General features: G+C 38.7%; 1 protein-coding gene across 7 annotated transcripts in view; it reads right to left on the bottom strand.

Annotated features, from left to right (window-relative positions):
- Positions 1 to 18,396, bottom strand: part of LOC121946024 (neuroendocrine convertase 1-like) — a 216,737-nt gene that overhangs the window by 171,124 nt on the left and 27,217 nt on the right. For all 7 annotated transcript variants that reach the window (XM_088083951.1, XM_088083956.1, XM_088083954.1 and 4 more), the window contains 2 exons: positions 6,294 to 6,375; positions 2,276 to 2,379 (listed from right to left, as the gene is read on the bottom strand). In XM_088083951.1, the coding sequence (XP_087940077.1) occupies positions 2,276 to 2,379; positions 6,294 to 6,375 (186 nt within the window). The remainder of the gene's footprint in view (positions 1 to 2,275; positions 2,380 to 6,293; positions 6,376 to 18,396) is intronic.

Raw genomic sequence — 18,396 nt, 5'->3', positions numbered from 1 at the left:
CCACCATCTTGCCCCGAAAGCTGAGGTGTCAATCAATCTCTAGCCGGTTGCCGTGGTGAATCTCTAACCCCGCCTCCCCTCCTCCTGGCTCTGTCAGATTACACCCGCGCACGTCAGTCAAATACATCCACTGTGTCGATTGGCTGAGCTCTGCCGCCCTGCTATGCGAGTGTGTGTGTTGGGATTCTTGGAAATGCCATACCATCTATTATAAATACACGTTATATACAATATGCTGTTGACTATGATCTGTAAGAACAACTGAAATTCATGAAGCTTTTGTTTGGATCAGACATAGTGGTCAAATTATGTACCAAATCATGTAAATACAAACATATTTGAACGAACAAAAACTAAAATCATTTTATAAAGACGTCTAATTACATGCTTTAAGTAAGCATTCAGAGAGTCTGGCTGCACTGCTACAGGCTCAGCCAATTATTGTAAAGACGTACAGAGATTGGTCATTACAGCACTCTTAATGGTAGGGCCTGGTATCGAATAAACAAAATGTGTCCAGGAGGAAAACTAAAGCTGTATCAAAAGCTGGAAAGAAGTTCATGCCCAATTACATACATAAACACATATCTAAAACAAAAATTGTTGATAGTCAAGCATTTGTTAGGAAGTTTAACCAAGACATGTACCAAGCTGGATATAAACTTATTAATGATCTCTATTGGACAAACAATGCAGTGGCAATACTGATGGAAACTGAGATCTGGTTCCACACACATGACACGCCTGGCTGATTATCTGAGCTGATATTTGCCATTTTGCTGATTATCTATATCTGCGTTTTACTTTAATGATCACTGATAAAATTAATTAATGAAAAAGTGTGAGCATTACACTCAACCAACACCAGGAAAGGCAGTCTGCAATACATGAGAAGAAGGTATCAGCATTGGAGAAACTTTTACTTTATAAAGCCTTTAAGGAGCTTTTTTTCTATTTTTTTCATTTTTTATTTTTTGACTTCATGAAAAAAATTGCTGTATATGATGTTTAATGTTTAGGTTCTGATTAAACATTTGCTGAAGGCATTTGAACAAAGTTTTTTTGTTGGAGTCTGTTATATTCCAAATTCTAAATATTGACAGAGAGATTTTCACTTTCATTGTCAATTCATATTGGTTCCAAATTATCAGTATCGGCCCTGAAAACCCAACATCAGTTGAACCCTATTACAGACGTAAGTGAAAATGAACACTGCACAGATGTTCATATATTATACACCTCTTTTTTCTACACCAAATATTAATCAGGAGTCAATACGGGAATTGATAAAGAATTGGACCAATAAGCAGAATCATCAATGGCCTTTGTATCAATTAAATCTTGGAAATTCCCATCACTAAATTGCAACACTGTTTCTAAATTATCTTAAAGACTGGCAATTTTGTTCTGTATTTTCTCATTATTAATGAGCTGACAAATGTATCAATATGTTTATATTTGGGATAAGTGACTATCAGAGTCAAGGGGATTTACTGATCTAGTTCCATTTCTTATGTTACATGAAAAAGGATTTTGTAAGAAAGAATTGGAAAAAAAATTGAGAAAAGTTATGCGTTGGTGCCAAAATTTGGGTAGCATATCAGTGTCGGTATAAATATTTTTTAAAACAAAGCCAAGTCTTACTAGTTACTTTGCTGAATATGAACAGAATTTTGTTGAAGCAGTTTGCCCAGGCAAACAACTTTGACTTAAGTCAAACCACTTGTGCATAGAGGGCCTGGATGTTACGAAAACAGGAAGCTGTCTTTAAAAAAAATTACATTAAAAAAATCTTTAAAAATGACTGTAAATGCAGCTACTGAAGAGTCGGACTGAAGTTGGTATTTTTTACTAATACTTTACCATAATAAATATAATGTTTTCATATCCAAACACACTGCTTTTGTCCCGCTGTTGTTCTGCACAAACACATATCGGTCAAACCCACAGGAACAAGATTCTGCTGAAGGAATGAGCTTGTCTTGTTGCAGGACAGTTTGTGTGTCAGTGTTGCTCCGAGCCTCATCAATCCCCGACATCTGTCTCAGTTCAACACGGACAACCCCCTTCACCTCCTCTCTCTCTTTTCTTCTCCATAATCTGCCTACCTCCCTCTATCCTCTGTCTCGCTTTCCAGTCACACATGAAAGCGTGCTTGACTTATGCCTGTCAGAGGAACATCCTTCACCATGAGGACGAGAGAGGAGAGAGAGGGTGCTTTCAGATAAGTCCAATGAACACACAAACACATACACACACACACAATTACACCCACCAGTTCCCACTGCATGGGCCAGAGCGGGTCATTGAAGGTGAGGGACTGGTCACTCTTATTCTCCTCAGGCTGCCTGTCAGTTGCAGACTGTCTCCTCCGGGAACCTGCAAACACACAGACCCATCATATGTGGATGTGTGTGCACGTGTGTGTAGTTTCATTTTTTTTTTTTGTTTTCAACTCTGACTTCAGGAAGTCCCCGGTCTCCAACCAATGGTGAAAGGCCTTCCAGATTCCCCGTCTCTCCAGTGAGGTGGAATACTGACGGCATATTACCATATCATTAGCATAGCATTAGCATCTCATTACGGCGGCACAGCTTGGCTCGCTGTCTGTCGATGTGCTATCAGCTCATCGAGGCCTGCACCTTTCTCTCCATACGCTTCATGCACTCACTGCCACTCGCTCCGGCTTTCTTCACATTTTCACCCCTCCACAGTGCTCCATCTCACTGCCTTAATCACTCCCACTCTTACATGACCGATATGAATCAGTTTGTTTCATAATATACTGTGAGTATTGTAAAATTAATTAATATAACGCTAGTTGTTAATGGGAAGCCTCATTTCTGAAACGACTGTAATAAAACATTGCACAGAAACATGCATGAATATATTCTAAGCATTAGTATTAATTAGAGGTGTAATGGTACATGTATTGATCCCCAACCATTCGACTCGGTATGCAACTTTCTGTGGTTGAATAATCCCTCTGAACGAACTAATTACTGACACATCAGCCTACTACACTTTAATTAGGCCTAAGTCTCAGCATGTGTTTAACAGAGATTCTCAAATTAGTCTGTGGATGTTTTATACATGTACAAAGTGCTGTCAATATGGCCAACACCAGTGCTGGAAAGGTTACTTTTGGAATATAATCTGTTGGAGATTACTTATTGCCCTCTTTAAAATGTAATAAGTAATGTGCCTATAATAATTATCTTATTCATTGTATAATTAATGTAACTTATTACATCACTTTTTGATTACTTTTCTATCAAATGTTTTAAACGGGGTTGAAAAGTCCTAATAACGTAAGTGTTTTAAGTGTTAGTCAAATTTGTCCCAAAGATTTTGCTAACCCACATTGTCCAGAAAAGTGCCAAAATCCTGCACAGCAAAAACATGCGGAGAAACATTATCAATGTTACATTATACATATATACTTTTTCCACAAAAGAGTTGATTTAAATGTAACCCTTTTATAACTGCAACATTGTAATTTTATTTTCAAAAACGCAGTGACTGTAATGGATTACAAGTACATTAACTGTCAAATTTAATTACATAACTGTTAAATGTAACTAGTTATTCACCAACACAAGCAAACAAAAATGAGCAATTGGATCCATTGTTTCGGAGTGCAATGTTTTCCAGTGAGGTACAGCACCACGGAACAAATAGAGGTAGATTAGCTAAAAACTGTGTGCCATCTTGGGTATGTCTCTGGAAACAAAAACAAGACTAAACTATTTGTGACAGCATCGTCATCATCGGTGCTTGCTGTTGTGATGTTGAAGTTTCACTGGTCCAACATTTGGACAAAATCTGAAACTACGGGAAACATACCCAAAGCAGACATGTATAAATTAATTATTTTGTTTATTTGTTTTTAAAAAGACCGAATTTGAACGGGAACTGGTGCACAGTAACCCAAATCGATATCAGACCCAAGGATGATCTGACCCAATCCAAACACAAACACCACCAACAGCATGATGTGCTTTGCCCCATGAAAAAATACAAATCATAAATATAACCAAAAATATATTTTTTTAAATTCTTGAAAATAGGTATATCCCGGGCTGATCCATAAATTTGATATCAGGACTATTCGGAGGTATATTCTAAAAGGAGCTATATCAGCTAAAATGTAGGTGACCAAATTCTTATCCATTGTACTCTGTGTGTTTTGTCTACCTTAGCCTGCTTATGTTGCAGTGCTGCTATACAGAGCCTGCAGCCTACAGTGCAAGCACAATAACAGTGTGTGGATGTGGTGCCAGATTGTATGATTGCACTTTTTAACATTAATTACACAAGTGACTTGATGGCAGAACAAAAAAAAAACTGGTCTGTCATCAGCCAAAGATTTTATGAGTGCATGAAGTCCACTCTGTGAAACCATTGTACAAGAGGTGGACTATGTGTTTCTGTAGTCCCAACAACTCTAACAGAGCAAGACATCTTCTCTATGGCTGATTGCATCACTTTGCATTATTCCATTAAAAAATTTCATTCATATTAATATAATTGAAGCTCATCAACAAAATAGTTTTTAATGAGGAAATAACGTGCACCAAAGTAGTCAATGGGCCACATTTGTTGTGTCAATGTGTCAGATACATATTTAATCAACATTTAGATACACATACAGTAATTATCTGATTAGACTGGATATTGGCAGATATCCAGTATTGAAGGACTTGGATTGGGACCGAGGCCAAAAACTTGATCAGAAGATGCATTCTTTAAAAACTCTTTTATAGAAATAACCAAAAAACCTACTTCACAAGATAGGAATTTTCTGATTAATACTTGTGAATCACATTACAAAGAAAATCACAGCATAATTGCTATTGATAATATAGAGAACACTTGTATATATTCGGATCTACACACAGACCTAAGACGCTACCCAAACCAATTAGCTTGAGTACAGTCTGGAAGAGGCCACTAATTAAAAAAAATTAGTGAACATTTTGTGAAATACGCTTAATTTCTTTCTCGTCGTGTTTGAGATGAGAAGATCAATACCAGCGTCAAGTCCACGCATCATCTTTGGAGTCAAAGCCAGGGGATGATCAGCTTAGCATAAAGACTGGAAAGACATGGCTCTGTCCAAATAAGGTAAAAAAAAAAAAAAAAAGAGCATCCTATAATATCACCTTAAAAGCTAACTAATTAAGATGTTACACCCATGGAACTAATACTGGTCTTACTAATTGTACATGACCGAAATTAAGCAAAACAGTGCTTAAATAGAGTTTGGAATCCTATAATGAATCTTTTCCACACTGCCAAGAAACTGTGTTTGGCATGGAAATGGTCATATTTGAGATATTCAACACTGGCACACAATATTGAACATTGGCAGCTTCAATCTAAAAATACTAGTAATAAGTATTAGACTTCAAAAGTTCAAATTGGTCAAAATATACAAGTACACTCTTTTTCTATCTCTCCTGCATGAGAATACACATACAGCCGCACTGTTCATCCGCCACGTCCTGGCTTTTTCATCTTTCTCTCTCTAACTTGCCTTCATAACATCTATCAGAGCAGAGGCTGAGCGACACAGGGAGGATTATGAGAAAGAGAGGGAAACAGCACCAGAGCAGGATGTGAGCCAGTGCATTCATGTACAAACACACCCAGCACTTCCCAATACACATACATCATAACACATTATAACCAATAATATACATATGGCTGGACTTAAGGGTATACACATGCATGATGTCAATATTAACAGACATAAAACAGCTGCAGTTGTTGAACTGAATTGATCAGAGAGGTTCATCATCATAAGGATCAAAATGACGTTGAAAAGGCATTTAGATAAACAAAAAATGGCAAGATAAATATACTCAAGAAAGCCATACGCACTTCCATGTTGCCATGGGTGATATATGTTGATATCTTCACATGAGACTAGATATCTTCTTAAATTTTGGAATATAATATTTTAAGTGTCTTTTTCTGATTTTAAAGGCTATGTCACAGTAAAGTAATGTAATTCTCTGAACTCATCAAACTGTTCCATCATTGTCTTTACCCAAAAACTAACTTGCCTGAGTGTGAGGTTTAGTTACATGGACGTCACAATAAATCCATTTCTTTGCAAGTTAGACAGTGTGCGGGAGTTTGTCAGCAGATTGTGCCCTACTCGTCTCTCTTGCTTTAACCCACTGGAGGTCAACAAATGCAAGACTTTCAATTGGTTCCAAGTTATTTTTTCGAAAATATCTAACTCCATAACGAGCATCACTGCAGAGAGGTGTTTAAAAACTTACTGTGAGTGGTACTGTGGTCCAGTCCTGTCACAGGAACCCGCTTGTCTCTGTAATGACTGTGCTGCCTTTGCACCCACTGAACCTGGAAATCACAACACACAGTAATTCATTAGTTTAAAAAAAAAAAATGTTAACTTTGGTCAATCATTAAAATGTTAGAAGCTTAACTTTTAGTTTGTTGCATTCACTTCCCCTTTGTGAATTTAGCATCCACACCTTTGCTTACTCACTAGATGCTCATGCACTACAGCTCTAACAATCTAGAGCCATTTCTGAAGTCTTATTTTGGCCTCGCACAGCCTGTTGTCTCAGATTGTGGATTTAAGAGGATGAAAGCAAAACAGTGAGAAGCAGTGAGTAAATTAAATATTTTGTCCTATTCTGTGTCAGTCTACTTTAAAAGCAAGGGAAAATCCATAGCACAGGGAGAGTTGGGTATCTTTATGGAGGAGAGTAAAAGGTTTCCTCTTCATTAGTTCAAAGAGTGCTAGCTCGCTCTCTCCTTTGCAGTCCCATTGTCCTGGGTTAAAAGCAACGAAAACACCCCCGGCCTCACCTACACCTCTGTCCTCCACAGCACACATGCGCGCACACACACACGCACACTCAGTTTCTTTCACAGGCCGCTGCTTGCAGCTTTGATCTGATAAGAGGCTGGTCCCTGTGAAGGTGGGCGCTCTAAATCAAACAACAGATCACAGACACATGCGCACACACACAAACACACACATATCAGTGTCAGGCCACTATTGTCCTCTTACACTTAAATCAGAGTGGAAGAGGTTGAAAATAAATACTATTGAGAGGCGGCTGTAGTCTTTTATGTCCTAAAAGCCTTCTTGCTTTATTCCCCCTTCATGTTCTTCAATTAGACTCAATTAACAAGAGCTGGGCTAAACTACGCAAGGAAGACGGGTGAAGGGTGAGGGGGGCCGATAGAGCTAAGAACACTGTATGTGCAATATGAAACACAGCAGACCTCAGGCAGGTAGTGGATGTAGTACGAGAAAAGTTCTGCTGGTGGTGTTTATATTAGGCTGACCATATTGATTCAAGATAAATTAAAGAAAAAACACAATGAGCTCAGTGTAACAATCTGGATTACTGTGCACATTATTTAGATAATGTCTAATTGAAAGGTGAACAAGATTTTTTCTTTCTACATTTCCATAACATATCAAGGACTTGTTCGAATTCTTATGTTTTTGCCCCATTTGCACAGCGTCTTTCGAACACATCAGATCCAAACTCTTTTCAAACATAATTTTAACTAAGTGAAAAGTGAGACAGAACGTGAGGAGAAAATGAAGAACGGTATGCCATGGTAAACAAAACGTTGTCATGGATACGTATGTATGAATGCTAGAGCTACATTATGGCGTCAGCTACAGAAAATAAATGTGCTCTTATGATATATTCTGTTATCCACGGAAGATTACTGCAACAGATTTTTGTTTGTTTTTTACCTTTATCTAACCAGATAAGAAACCCACTGAGATCAAGATCCCTTTCGCAAGGGTGACCTGGCCAAGAGGTCATCACACATGCCATATTCCATGACTTTTCCAAAACTTTAGATCATTTTTACTAAATCCATTACTTTTCCAGGCAAGGAAAATGTGATTGAGAAATTCCATGACTTTCCAGGTTTGTCATGATTATGGGAAAAATCTGCACATACAATACATTTCTGTAAATGTCATAATGCAGAAACCCAGTGAAACCTTATCACTGGAATATAATGTCCGGTTTACATGCACATACTCTTTAAATAACCTTTCATTTGCTTGTTAGCATAATGATGAGACATTTGTTAAAAACATACTTGCACAAATCCATCCTTAAAATAAGTGCAACAGCTTTATCTTAATTTATATCATCCCATTGCGGCATATGTATGAAATTTAATGGTGAATGGTAACTAAAGAACACTGTCCGCTAGTTAACTCAAGAGGTTTGGATGAGCTTATATAATATAAGTTTAACATATCTTTCAAAAATATTTATAATAATGTTCTGAGAACATTCAATTACGTAATTCGCTATTTTACCCAAACACCAGAGCATTCAAGACTCTCAGGTGGTCTACAAGTTTGTAGCGCTTTGCGTAAATCATTGTGTCTGCAAAAATACATCATTTAAGCCTTTAAGCTCCACCTATAATAATTTCAAAATGTTTTCCCAGAATGTATGCTTATACCACCCGCAAACTGTTGGGAAACACTCCTACAGTCTGTAAATGACACAAGTGTGTGAACAGAGAAAACAGGAGACACTTCAATAGATAATTCATGATACAAGGTATGATTATAGTAAAAATACTAAAAACTTCCTATATGTTTCTAATTGTTATATAACTAAACGAAGACATGCACATTCACATATCACCAAGGATATATGTGTGTGTATGTATGTGTGTGTGTATGTGTACGTGCGCGATCCAACTATCTTGTAAAACCCCGCCGGCCCCTCCTTTGGAAGATCAGCCAGGACACAGTGATCAATACACATGATAGGGAGCTAATCGCTCTCTGTCAAACCAGGCCCTGCCAGCTACTAATGGCACACACTCACTGGGGAATGTGTGTGTGTGTGTGTGTGTGTGGAGGGGCTGTAATGGCAGATTGAGACTCTTTAGGGAGTGTTGCTCAAGGTTAGACTCAGGGGACGAGGGGCAATTGACCACACTGTCTGTGACACTGACCCCTCCACTGTCAGCGCATTCATCATCCAGCTGTGACATATAGGCAGCACACACACACACACACACACACACACACACACACACACACACACAGATAAAAAAGTACAGCTAAAACCACAGAGTACACACCATGTACTGAAAAATGACATCACCAAATAGATTTACCAACAGAACTTATTTCAGTGGCTGCCCAACACATGTTGCAACACAAAGCTTCAATGTCATCTAATGCAAAAGATGCAGACATGTCTCCCTTCAAAATAAAAGCCTGGATTAACAGAAAAAGAGACTGGCAGAGAGAACAAGGTTTGAGATCAGTGAAAAAAGACAAAGGCAGGACTATAAAAAATAAACCTTATTTGGGAAAACTGTTTTCCAGCAGTGAGGAAGAAAAGAGCTGCGGAGCACTTGCATGATTGAACGGCTGAGGTAGAACTGACAGAGGCACAATGTGAATGTGTGGAGGAGGAGGAGAAAAAAGACAGTAAGATGGAGGGAGTAAAAGTGAATGTGTGTTTGCAGACATCTATGGAGAATACTTTATGCCTGTGTGCACAAATACAGCTCTATAGAATACAAGTGAATGACTGAGGAAGGTGGTGAGGAAACAGACAAAAGTGTGTGTGTGTGTGTGTGTGTGTGTGTGTGCACATAATACTCCCATGTCTCTATATGAATGAGTGGATGCGGCGGATGGCAGGCAGCTGCAGCCGTGTGATACGAGCAGAGCTGTACAGATATCAGCGCTGACATTTTGGGCTTCGCTACCCACCCACGGCCCCCTGGGAAAGTGATGGCGATGGCAGCGGCAGTGGCCGCGTGCCCCCCTCAAACCCCACCCCCCTCCCTTCGCCTGTCAATCACAAAGCTGAGCCTCCTGAGGCTCTATCGGCCCCGGCCTGGCCCTGGCTGGACCCATGATGCTACGCAGCAGTGAACACACCTCATGACCAAGCGGCACCCGGACCCTGATGCACCACTGATCTCTATCTGGACCTCAACCCCCTGTCACCCCCCACATCTACTCTCTAGCTCTTCATTCAATCTCTCATCTCTGGCTGCCAGGCTGATAGCCCCAACCACAGAGAGAGAAAGACAGAGGAGAGAGGTTGTGTGTGTGTGTGTGTGTGTGTGTGTGTGTGTGTGTGTGTGTGTGTGTGTGTGTGTGTGTGTGTGTGTGTGTTACCGCAGATTAGAAGATGAACAGTGAACACACAGGCACGTTAAAAAAATGGTTGAGCTCTACTGTAGTGAGCAGCAAGGGTAGGGAGGGAGAAATTGCATACATTGGGAAAAAAAATGGAGAAAGATAAGACAGAGATACACTTCGGCCCCCTCTCTAGCCTTCTTTTGGGGCACCTCTTGGCCTCCTCTCCCTCCTCTGCCTCACTCTCCCTCCCCCCCCCCTCCCCACCCACCCCCAGGCCCTCTGGTGTGTTGCTCACTCCATTGTGTCAGCCTTCAGAAGTGCTCAGTTTGAGTGGCAGGCCGTCACAGATCAGTTCCCTGCTAAAGCGGCCCGGCAGGCCGGGGTGACGGGCCAGGAAGGGATCTAAGTGGGGTTTATCAGCGCTTCTTAACGCCTCTCCGGCTCCCTGACACAAAAGAGAGGGGGTATTAAACATCTAAAGCAAACCAAAAAGCGTGAAAGCTCCTTATAGGGCCGCGGGATTGCGGATGTGACTGGAGTCTTTAAAAAAAAAAAATAGCTAAAAAAAAGAAAAAGAAAACTAAGAAGAGAAAAAAGCACACAAATGCTTCAGCAGTGAGGAAGCATTGAGGGAAAATTCAAATGTATTTTCTATCCCATGTGGATAGAAGAGTGGGTGGGTGGGAGAGAGAGAGAGAGAGAGAGATAGAGAGAGAGAGAGCACATCTGTAAAACTAGCTTAATAATGTTTCAAGCTCACCACCTGTAGTGTTTATGAGGGTGAATGTAACAGCCATATACTGTATATGAAACTCAAGTATATTACCTTTAAAATTTAACATTAAAAGTAAGTGCATCCTAAGTACTTGAGTATAAACAAAATCTAAGCAAGTCAATGACAATATAAAGACAATAAAGCTTCAGTGAATGATTTAAGTCTCAGAGGGGTTAAATTTTCACACTCAAATCTTTTTCGTTTCAAGACCTTCCATCAAGTAACAACCAAAGAACAGGTGTTTAGATTAGGGGTCAACCAATATTGGTTTTAACTTCGAGTCCAATAATCAATATTTGGAACTGATACACATTTACAATAAAAATGAAAATATTTCTGCCGAAATTTAAAAATCTGGAATACAACAAACTCCAACACAAAACTTTGTTTTAATGCATTTAGCAAATGTTCAATCAAAACTGAAACTTTCAACATTATAATACAATTAGTTCCCTGCAACTTTTTTTATAAAGTTCAGTGAAAATTTAAATTAAAAAATGAATGAATACAAATAGCTCCCTGAGGTTTTACAAATTAAAAGTTCCTCCCATGCTGACACTTTCTTTTGCATGTATTGCAGACTACCTTCCCAGGTGTTGGTTGAGTGTAATACAGTCACATTTTCATTAATGAATTTTATATGCGATCATTATAATAAAACACCTATACAGATTATCTGCAAAATGCCAAATACTGGTCCCGATAATCGGCCAGACCGATAATCTGTCGACCCCTAATTCAGATACTAAGTTTGATAAACAATGTGGATCATTAACAAAAATAAATAGACATTTTTCACAGCAGACATTTCACTTGTCATTGTAAGAAACACAAAAGTGTATACTTATACTAATAATCTCACATAAATGGCATGCAGTCACATATAATGTTACAATTATACCTGTGTTTTTTCTACTATAACATGCTAAAATGTCCATCATAAAAAAGGTCTATGGGTATTTTTGCATGATAGGATCATGATAGGAAAGGAGTCAAGTAGGAAAAGCACACAGAAGTAAGAAAACTGATGATGGTTAAATTCCATTTAGCTGCTTCAGTTTCAGAATTCTGGCATTGTGCATGTTGGTTTACCGACACAGCTTACTGAGACACATGAATATAATTGAATCATCAATGATGTAATTAGTAACACTTCTGCTTTTTCTACTATGACAAGTCAAAATGTCTTCAAGTTAAAAAAAAAAAAGCTCCCCATTTCTGTTAAACAATTTGGAGTGTTGCAGTTACATTTTACTGAACAAACAAAGAAACCCTAAATTGCCCACATCAACAGCTGAATTACTACTATCAGCACCTGCCTTGTAGGAGGACATGCATATATAAACTCCGGTCTTAAGGCCTTTGCACACCTGGGGGCTTGAGGAATAAATAGCATGAAAATGCAAATACTCGCCTGCTAATATTTGTCATCACTCAACATACTGGCAGCGCAGCAAATTTGCAACAGTTGCACCACTTGTTTAATATATAGAATATATATAAAAAGGTTTTGCTGCGAATAGATTCACCAGTAGAGATGCAAATTTGCAACAAATACCATGATTCTGTCAACCCAGAGCAGCGTCTGACAGTCTGTCTCAGGTGAGTTGTTGCATAGCTACAGCTACTGTAAACTATTTTATTAAGTTACTTGAAGCGAAATGCTCTGAGTGAATTTGAGTTCCTTCTGATAAAGTGTTACACAGTGTATGCTGGGGCTTTAAAATAAAGTTTGCTGCCTTGGTTCGGACTACAGCACTGTGTTGTTGTTTTATAATGCTCATAATATAGGCGCAACGTGATTGGTTGATGTCTTTATTCATGATGCAAAAGCTCAGAAAAATCAGTCTCGCTTAAAAAAAGTACTTTTTTTGCCATGTAATATCCGCAATCTGTGTGAAAGTACTCATGACAAAATAGTTCTAAAAACTAAACTGACATGCAAATTAAATGCACATGAAAAAATAAATAAATCCTGCCCCTATTGTGTGAAACCATTTGCAGTTTGGGTAATAACCAAAATACACAAGGCACTTGCAGCATGACAAGTGCAGCAGCATGGCTGCAGCAGAGCGCGTCCATTATAATCAACTTAAGCTGCTACACTGACCAAGGAAGCTGCACTTGACCACGTGGGCACTGTGATAGTCAGTGTCAATGGTTTGTGGTTGGTCTATTTAATTTTTTCTATGCACAGCTCTGTGGCCCTCCAACAGGTAAAAACTACATAGAACGGTGTAAAATCATAAAAATGCATATTTCATGATATAAGAGGCAATGTGAAGCAGAGCAACCTTGTGTGTTTTCACATTGAAATAAATCAGACAAATCAATGCATCCTGTTGTTAAAAATGATCCAGTTAATTAATTCAATACCAGTTAATATAGCCTACGCTTCCAAACCCTGCATAACCGACTGCATTATCACTTGGCAAAACTCAATACACTCACAGCGAAACTGGCAGCAGCCACACGCTGAAAAGCCAGAGTCTGTGTGGCAGGTAAATAACTCTGTTCTGCTCCTCCTACGTGCGTAGTGCGTCTATGCCCCGTGTACTCCAGCCGTAAGTAAACCCTGCTCTCTTCAGTCCAGAGAAACAGAACACACTCCTGAGAGACATCTTCACGTCAAACTTGCAACCTGGGTTATCACGATTGGCTAAGTATGTAAATGAAAAAGTGAGACACCAAGGTTGTGTCCAAATTCATTCCCTTGTTCACTTATTCACTCCGTAATAGACACTCAAAACTTACTCCAAAGTTAGCAATAAAGTGGGATTTCAGACACTGTTATGAATTATCATCATATTACATAATAACTGACAAGTGTAGTGTCACTAGATGGAAATCTGTAAAATGCATCTCACTGTGGGACAAGAAAGTAATGAATATGCCATGGACACACTTGTTTTGTTAAATCGTGGGGATATATGAGGGCATATAGAGAGCAACATATACGCACATGTATCTATCATAGCAACTATGCTAAAACTCAGGGAGATCACACATCAGTCAGTGCAGTGTGAGACTGATGTTTGGTTAGTACTGGGCAAAAGAGGTCAGACATGTTCCTTTGGTTGATTGGTTGATCTCTGATGTTTACATCTTCTTCTGAGAGATAAACTGTCTTGTCCTAACAAAACTTTGTGCAGTTGTCCAGTTTATATAGTGACAACTGTTGCACTGCATCTGTCTTTGACTTCTCTGCTGAGAGCCATGCTGCTGCTCTAGTGGCAGTAACAACAAGGCACAGCTTCCACACACTGCAGCAGCTTAGACTAACTAGAAAGTCTAAGTCTTTGCATTAAAACAAATTTAAAGTCAGAGGACCAGGACGGAGTCTGCACAGTGGTTTTCTGTATGTGTGTATTGAGTGTGTAGTGCACCAGCAGGGACCAGTGAGTGTACATCAGGAGCTGGCAGGGGGTTAGTATCTGAGACATTTTGTAAAAGGTCAGTGTAGAGTTCAGTGAGAGACGTGTCTATGTGTTTGAGAATGAAACTGCAAGAGGTACGATAGTTAGGACAGTTAGGGAGAGGGCCAGTGAGGGGTGGTGGAGCCTGATGTAGGGGTTTCCAGCTTACAGAGAATAAATCATCAAGTTTAACGGTGCTGCAAGTCTAACTTTATTGAGTGGCAGTGGCAGTAGTGTCAGCAGGTGAGGCTTTGTGTTTTTCTATCTGCAGAGCTCTGATCACGACTATTTATTCAGGTGTTGCGACCACGGAGCACCAGTGCAACTTGGAAATCTTTGCATTCCGTGAACCGGAGAGCTGTTAGTTTTCAGTGGATGAATGATCATACCGTGGTTACAGTTACTGTCTGCTGACACTAACATCCAGCTGTTGACCAGAAGCTTCAAGTACACAGCAAAAACGTCAACACTTCTGACCCAAGACAAGCCGGTTCCTTCATAATAAAAGCACCATGGGTTCCGCTTTGATTTATTTAATTATGTTAATACTTAATTTAACTTTACTATAACAGTAAGTTATTTAACTTTATATTTTACTTATCATTATAACAGTCTTATATTAGACTTTATTATAACAGTAGTTTATGTAACATTTTACAGCAGTAGCTACTTTATTTGTAACTAGTTTATTTGATAATTGTGTATTTTGGTAGTTTACAGAAGTTTAGAAGAGAATACAAAATAGGGAGATTAAACAATTAAATACGATTAAATAGGGAGAGATAAACAAGGTAGCAGCGCAGAGAAAGAGAGAGAAAAACTTGGATGTTATTGTCTTCTGTCGTGCTGCAGCCATCTCTGTGTATGTGCATTATATGTCTGGTGGTTTCCTGTGTACATATATTCCTGTTTGCATGTTCGAGCATGCGTCTCGCTCCGTGACTATTTAAGTCAGAACGCATGTGAGCTGTTAGCTGTGTAAATGTGTAGGTGGCATATTGTGGCCCTATCTGTGTGTCGTCTGTGAGCCCTCACATGTTTGTGTGGAGCCGTTTCTCTACAGCCTTGCTAATTGTGTCATTAGCAGGGCGATTAATACAACAGCTGATTCTTGCTTTGCTAACAGAGGGCCGCATCGACCGGGATTACATGGTGGCAAAACCTCCTCCTCCTCTGAGAAACCACCACGGATCTTCATTTGTGTGTGTGTGTGTGTGTGTGTGTGTGTGTGTGTGTGTGTGTGTGTGTGTGTGTGTGTGTGTGTGTGAGAGAGAGTCTAGTGTTCCAGTGTAGCTCTCCACATGGTAGCCTCAGAGCTCCATTCCTACAGACTGCTGTGACTCATCCAGTGTTTGATACCAGCTACAGCAGCTGCAGCAGATTGCACTGATTTATGAAGTGTGTTATTATTCCTCTGTTATGGAACACATTCACAATTTACTTTGTTTTTGCAGAATTGAACAATAGTTTCCATCGGCTGTGATGTAGAGGTGTTTCTGATATTCTTTAATGCATTATCATCTGTTGACCATGGTTCCACATTATTATTTACACTTAGCTGAAGAAGGCAGGGGTGAGTGGTAAAATATTAGGTTTCATCTTTTCTTCTTAGAGGTCATACTCTGAAATTATATTCAGCAGAGGTAATATATTACATGTTACTATATATATTACTATATTACAAATACCAAAACACATGGGATGTGCAAAAGAAATGAATAAATCTCATATATATTTTTGGTAGATTTTATATTACTTCATGAATGACAGGATTCGTTCTAACATATTAGGATGAATCCAGTCACACGTGGTTATCGAATTTCCTGTGGTATTAACATAATCCAGCAGGTGTGTGATGTTCCTCATACATACATACTTTGAAACCAGGGTGTCTACAGGAATCAGACACTAAAAATGTATGTTTTTAAGACCTTTTCATAACCACTTTTTAACCAAATTTAGCTGCTTTTTTTTTTGGACAAATGATCTTTTGTATACTCAAGCACTGCAGGTAAAGGTTAATAAATGTAAGTAGTATTTATATTGGGGTATGTAAGTGCAGAGGCTAGACTCATTTTGACAAAAATAAATTATATTAGATAAAATGTTTGTGGCAATTAAGACCTCACAAATGTAAATTGGAGAGTATTTAATTACTCTTTAGACCTATTATTTATTTTTTTTTAAATGAATTTAGACTTTGTAAGGACCTGGGGAACAGCGGTCGACAGAAATGTCTACATTTAAGGTTGACTTACTCTCTTGCTCCGGGGCTTTTGACAGTATCACATGGTCTGAAGTTTGCACATTTGTCATGGAAGTGCAGATACTAAAACTTTTTAAGTACTCTGCAGTGTTTCTGTTTCAGAACTGTGTTTACATGTTAAAACCTAAAACATGGCAGCCGAGCAAACGTCATCTGCTGATGTTGACGGTGTGATGCAATTGAAAGCTCCAGAACAAGCAAATAAGTGGACCTTGAGTTGAAATTCAAAATATGGCTGATAATGTCCCAAAATAGTATTTTTGTTCTTTTCAGTTTGGAGAGTGTAAACATAATATTTCTATAAGGTATGTTAAAATTTAAAACAAGACCCGTAAAGTCAGTGTGCCATGCTGTTCACATCACACTATGTGATGCTACAATAATCTACAGTGAGACCATGATGGAGGTAATCCACTTTGTCAAGACATTATAATCAGACATTATTATCATTATTATTATCATATTATTATCAGACATTATCATTTGAGCCTTTCTTTGAAACTTAACATACTTGTTAAGCAGTTAGTTAACAATAAAGTTAAGTTAATGAGGGATATTACTGTATTGTTGGAAAATAAGTGGACGATCAGAAATACTGTACCGTTTTTTGGGGGTTTTTTTTTGCTGTTCACTGAACTGTATTTTAAGTTACACTCAAAACAATTTCAACATCTCAACCACTCATCAGCTTCGGGAAAGAAAGAAGACTTTGTGTGACCTTCTCTTCAGAGCATGTAACTTGGACATCCATCCTTTTGTGGTGAGATTTTAAAAAAGTGATTTTGAAGGCAGATTAAAAAAACAGGATGTTGGTTTATTTGTGATGCTGAGAAGAGAACGTCAAAATCACAGCCAGGAAAAGTTTCTGACCTTTCATCATTCTTCAGAGGATGCAACCTGGACTGATGTTCCAAACACATGATTCCAACATGATTTTGCCAAATGAGGAAGTTTAAACAAACACTTATTTTAAAATTCAAAACTTCACTGTGAACTATGACAACAAACAACAACTCAATTTAGTTCCACTAGATATGTAACGCATGACACCACCATCATATAATGCTTTTGCTACACGATGATGCATCAGTAACACAGACTTTCATCTTAAATGAATGAAATACCTTTAAAGAAAAGCACACTCAACACCTTATTACCATGGGCGGATAATGGCACAATGAGCCCCTGGGCACAGATATGCAAAAGACCCCACCACAGGAGTTTGACACACACATTTTCTGGTGGTTTTGCCTGTTTTTTTGTTTTGTGTCTCTTTGAAGTTATGCGTCTTTTTATGGTACTGTGTCTCTTTGTAGTCGTTTTGTGTCTTTTTGTGGTTGTTTTATTTCTTTTTCAGTCATTTTGTGTCTCTTTGTTATCATTATGTGTCTTTGTTGTCATTTTGTGTCTCTTTGTGTTCTTCTTGTGTCTTTTTTGCTCGTTTTGTGTCTTTTTGTTGTCATTTTGCATCTATTTATGGTCATTCTGTGTCTCTATGTTGTCATTTTGAGTGAGTTCCTAGTCATTTTGTGTCATTTTTGGTCATTTATGTCTCTTTTTTGGCCATGCTGTGTCTCTTTATTGTTATTTGAGCCTGTATGTGGTTGTTATGGCCCTCTTTGCAGATCCTTCACATCTTTTGTGGTCATTTTGAGTATTCTCCTGAAAGTATCTCTTCAAGTGACATTTTCTTGGTGGGAGCTAGGTGGGCCCCTAACACTTCGGCCAGTAGTAATCCATCCATGCCTCATGCGTGATGCCAGAATTGTTTTTTTACCTTGTTACTCTAATA

This window comes from Plectropomus leopardus, chromosome 11 (genome assembly GCF_026936395.1).
Source record: "Plectropomus leopardus strain MGB_pleo_1.0 chromosome 11, ASM2693639v1, whole genome shotgun sequence".
Classification (NCBI taxonomy): domain Eukaryota; kingdom Metazoa; phylum Chordata; class Actinopteri; order Perciformes; family Serranidae; genus Plectropomus; species Plectropomus leopardus.
Note: the sequence above shows the minus strand (reverse complement) of the source record. Positions and strands in the feature narration are given on the sequence as shown.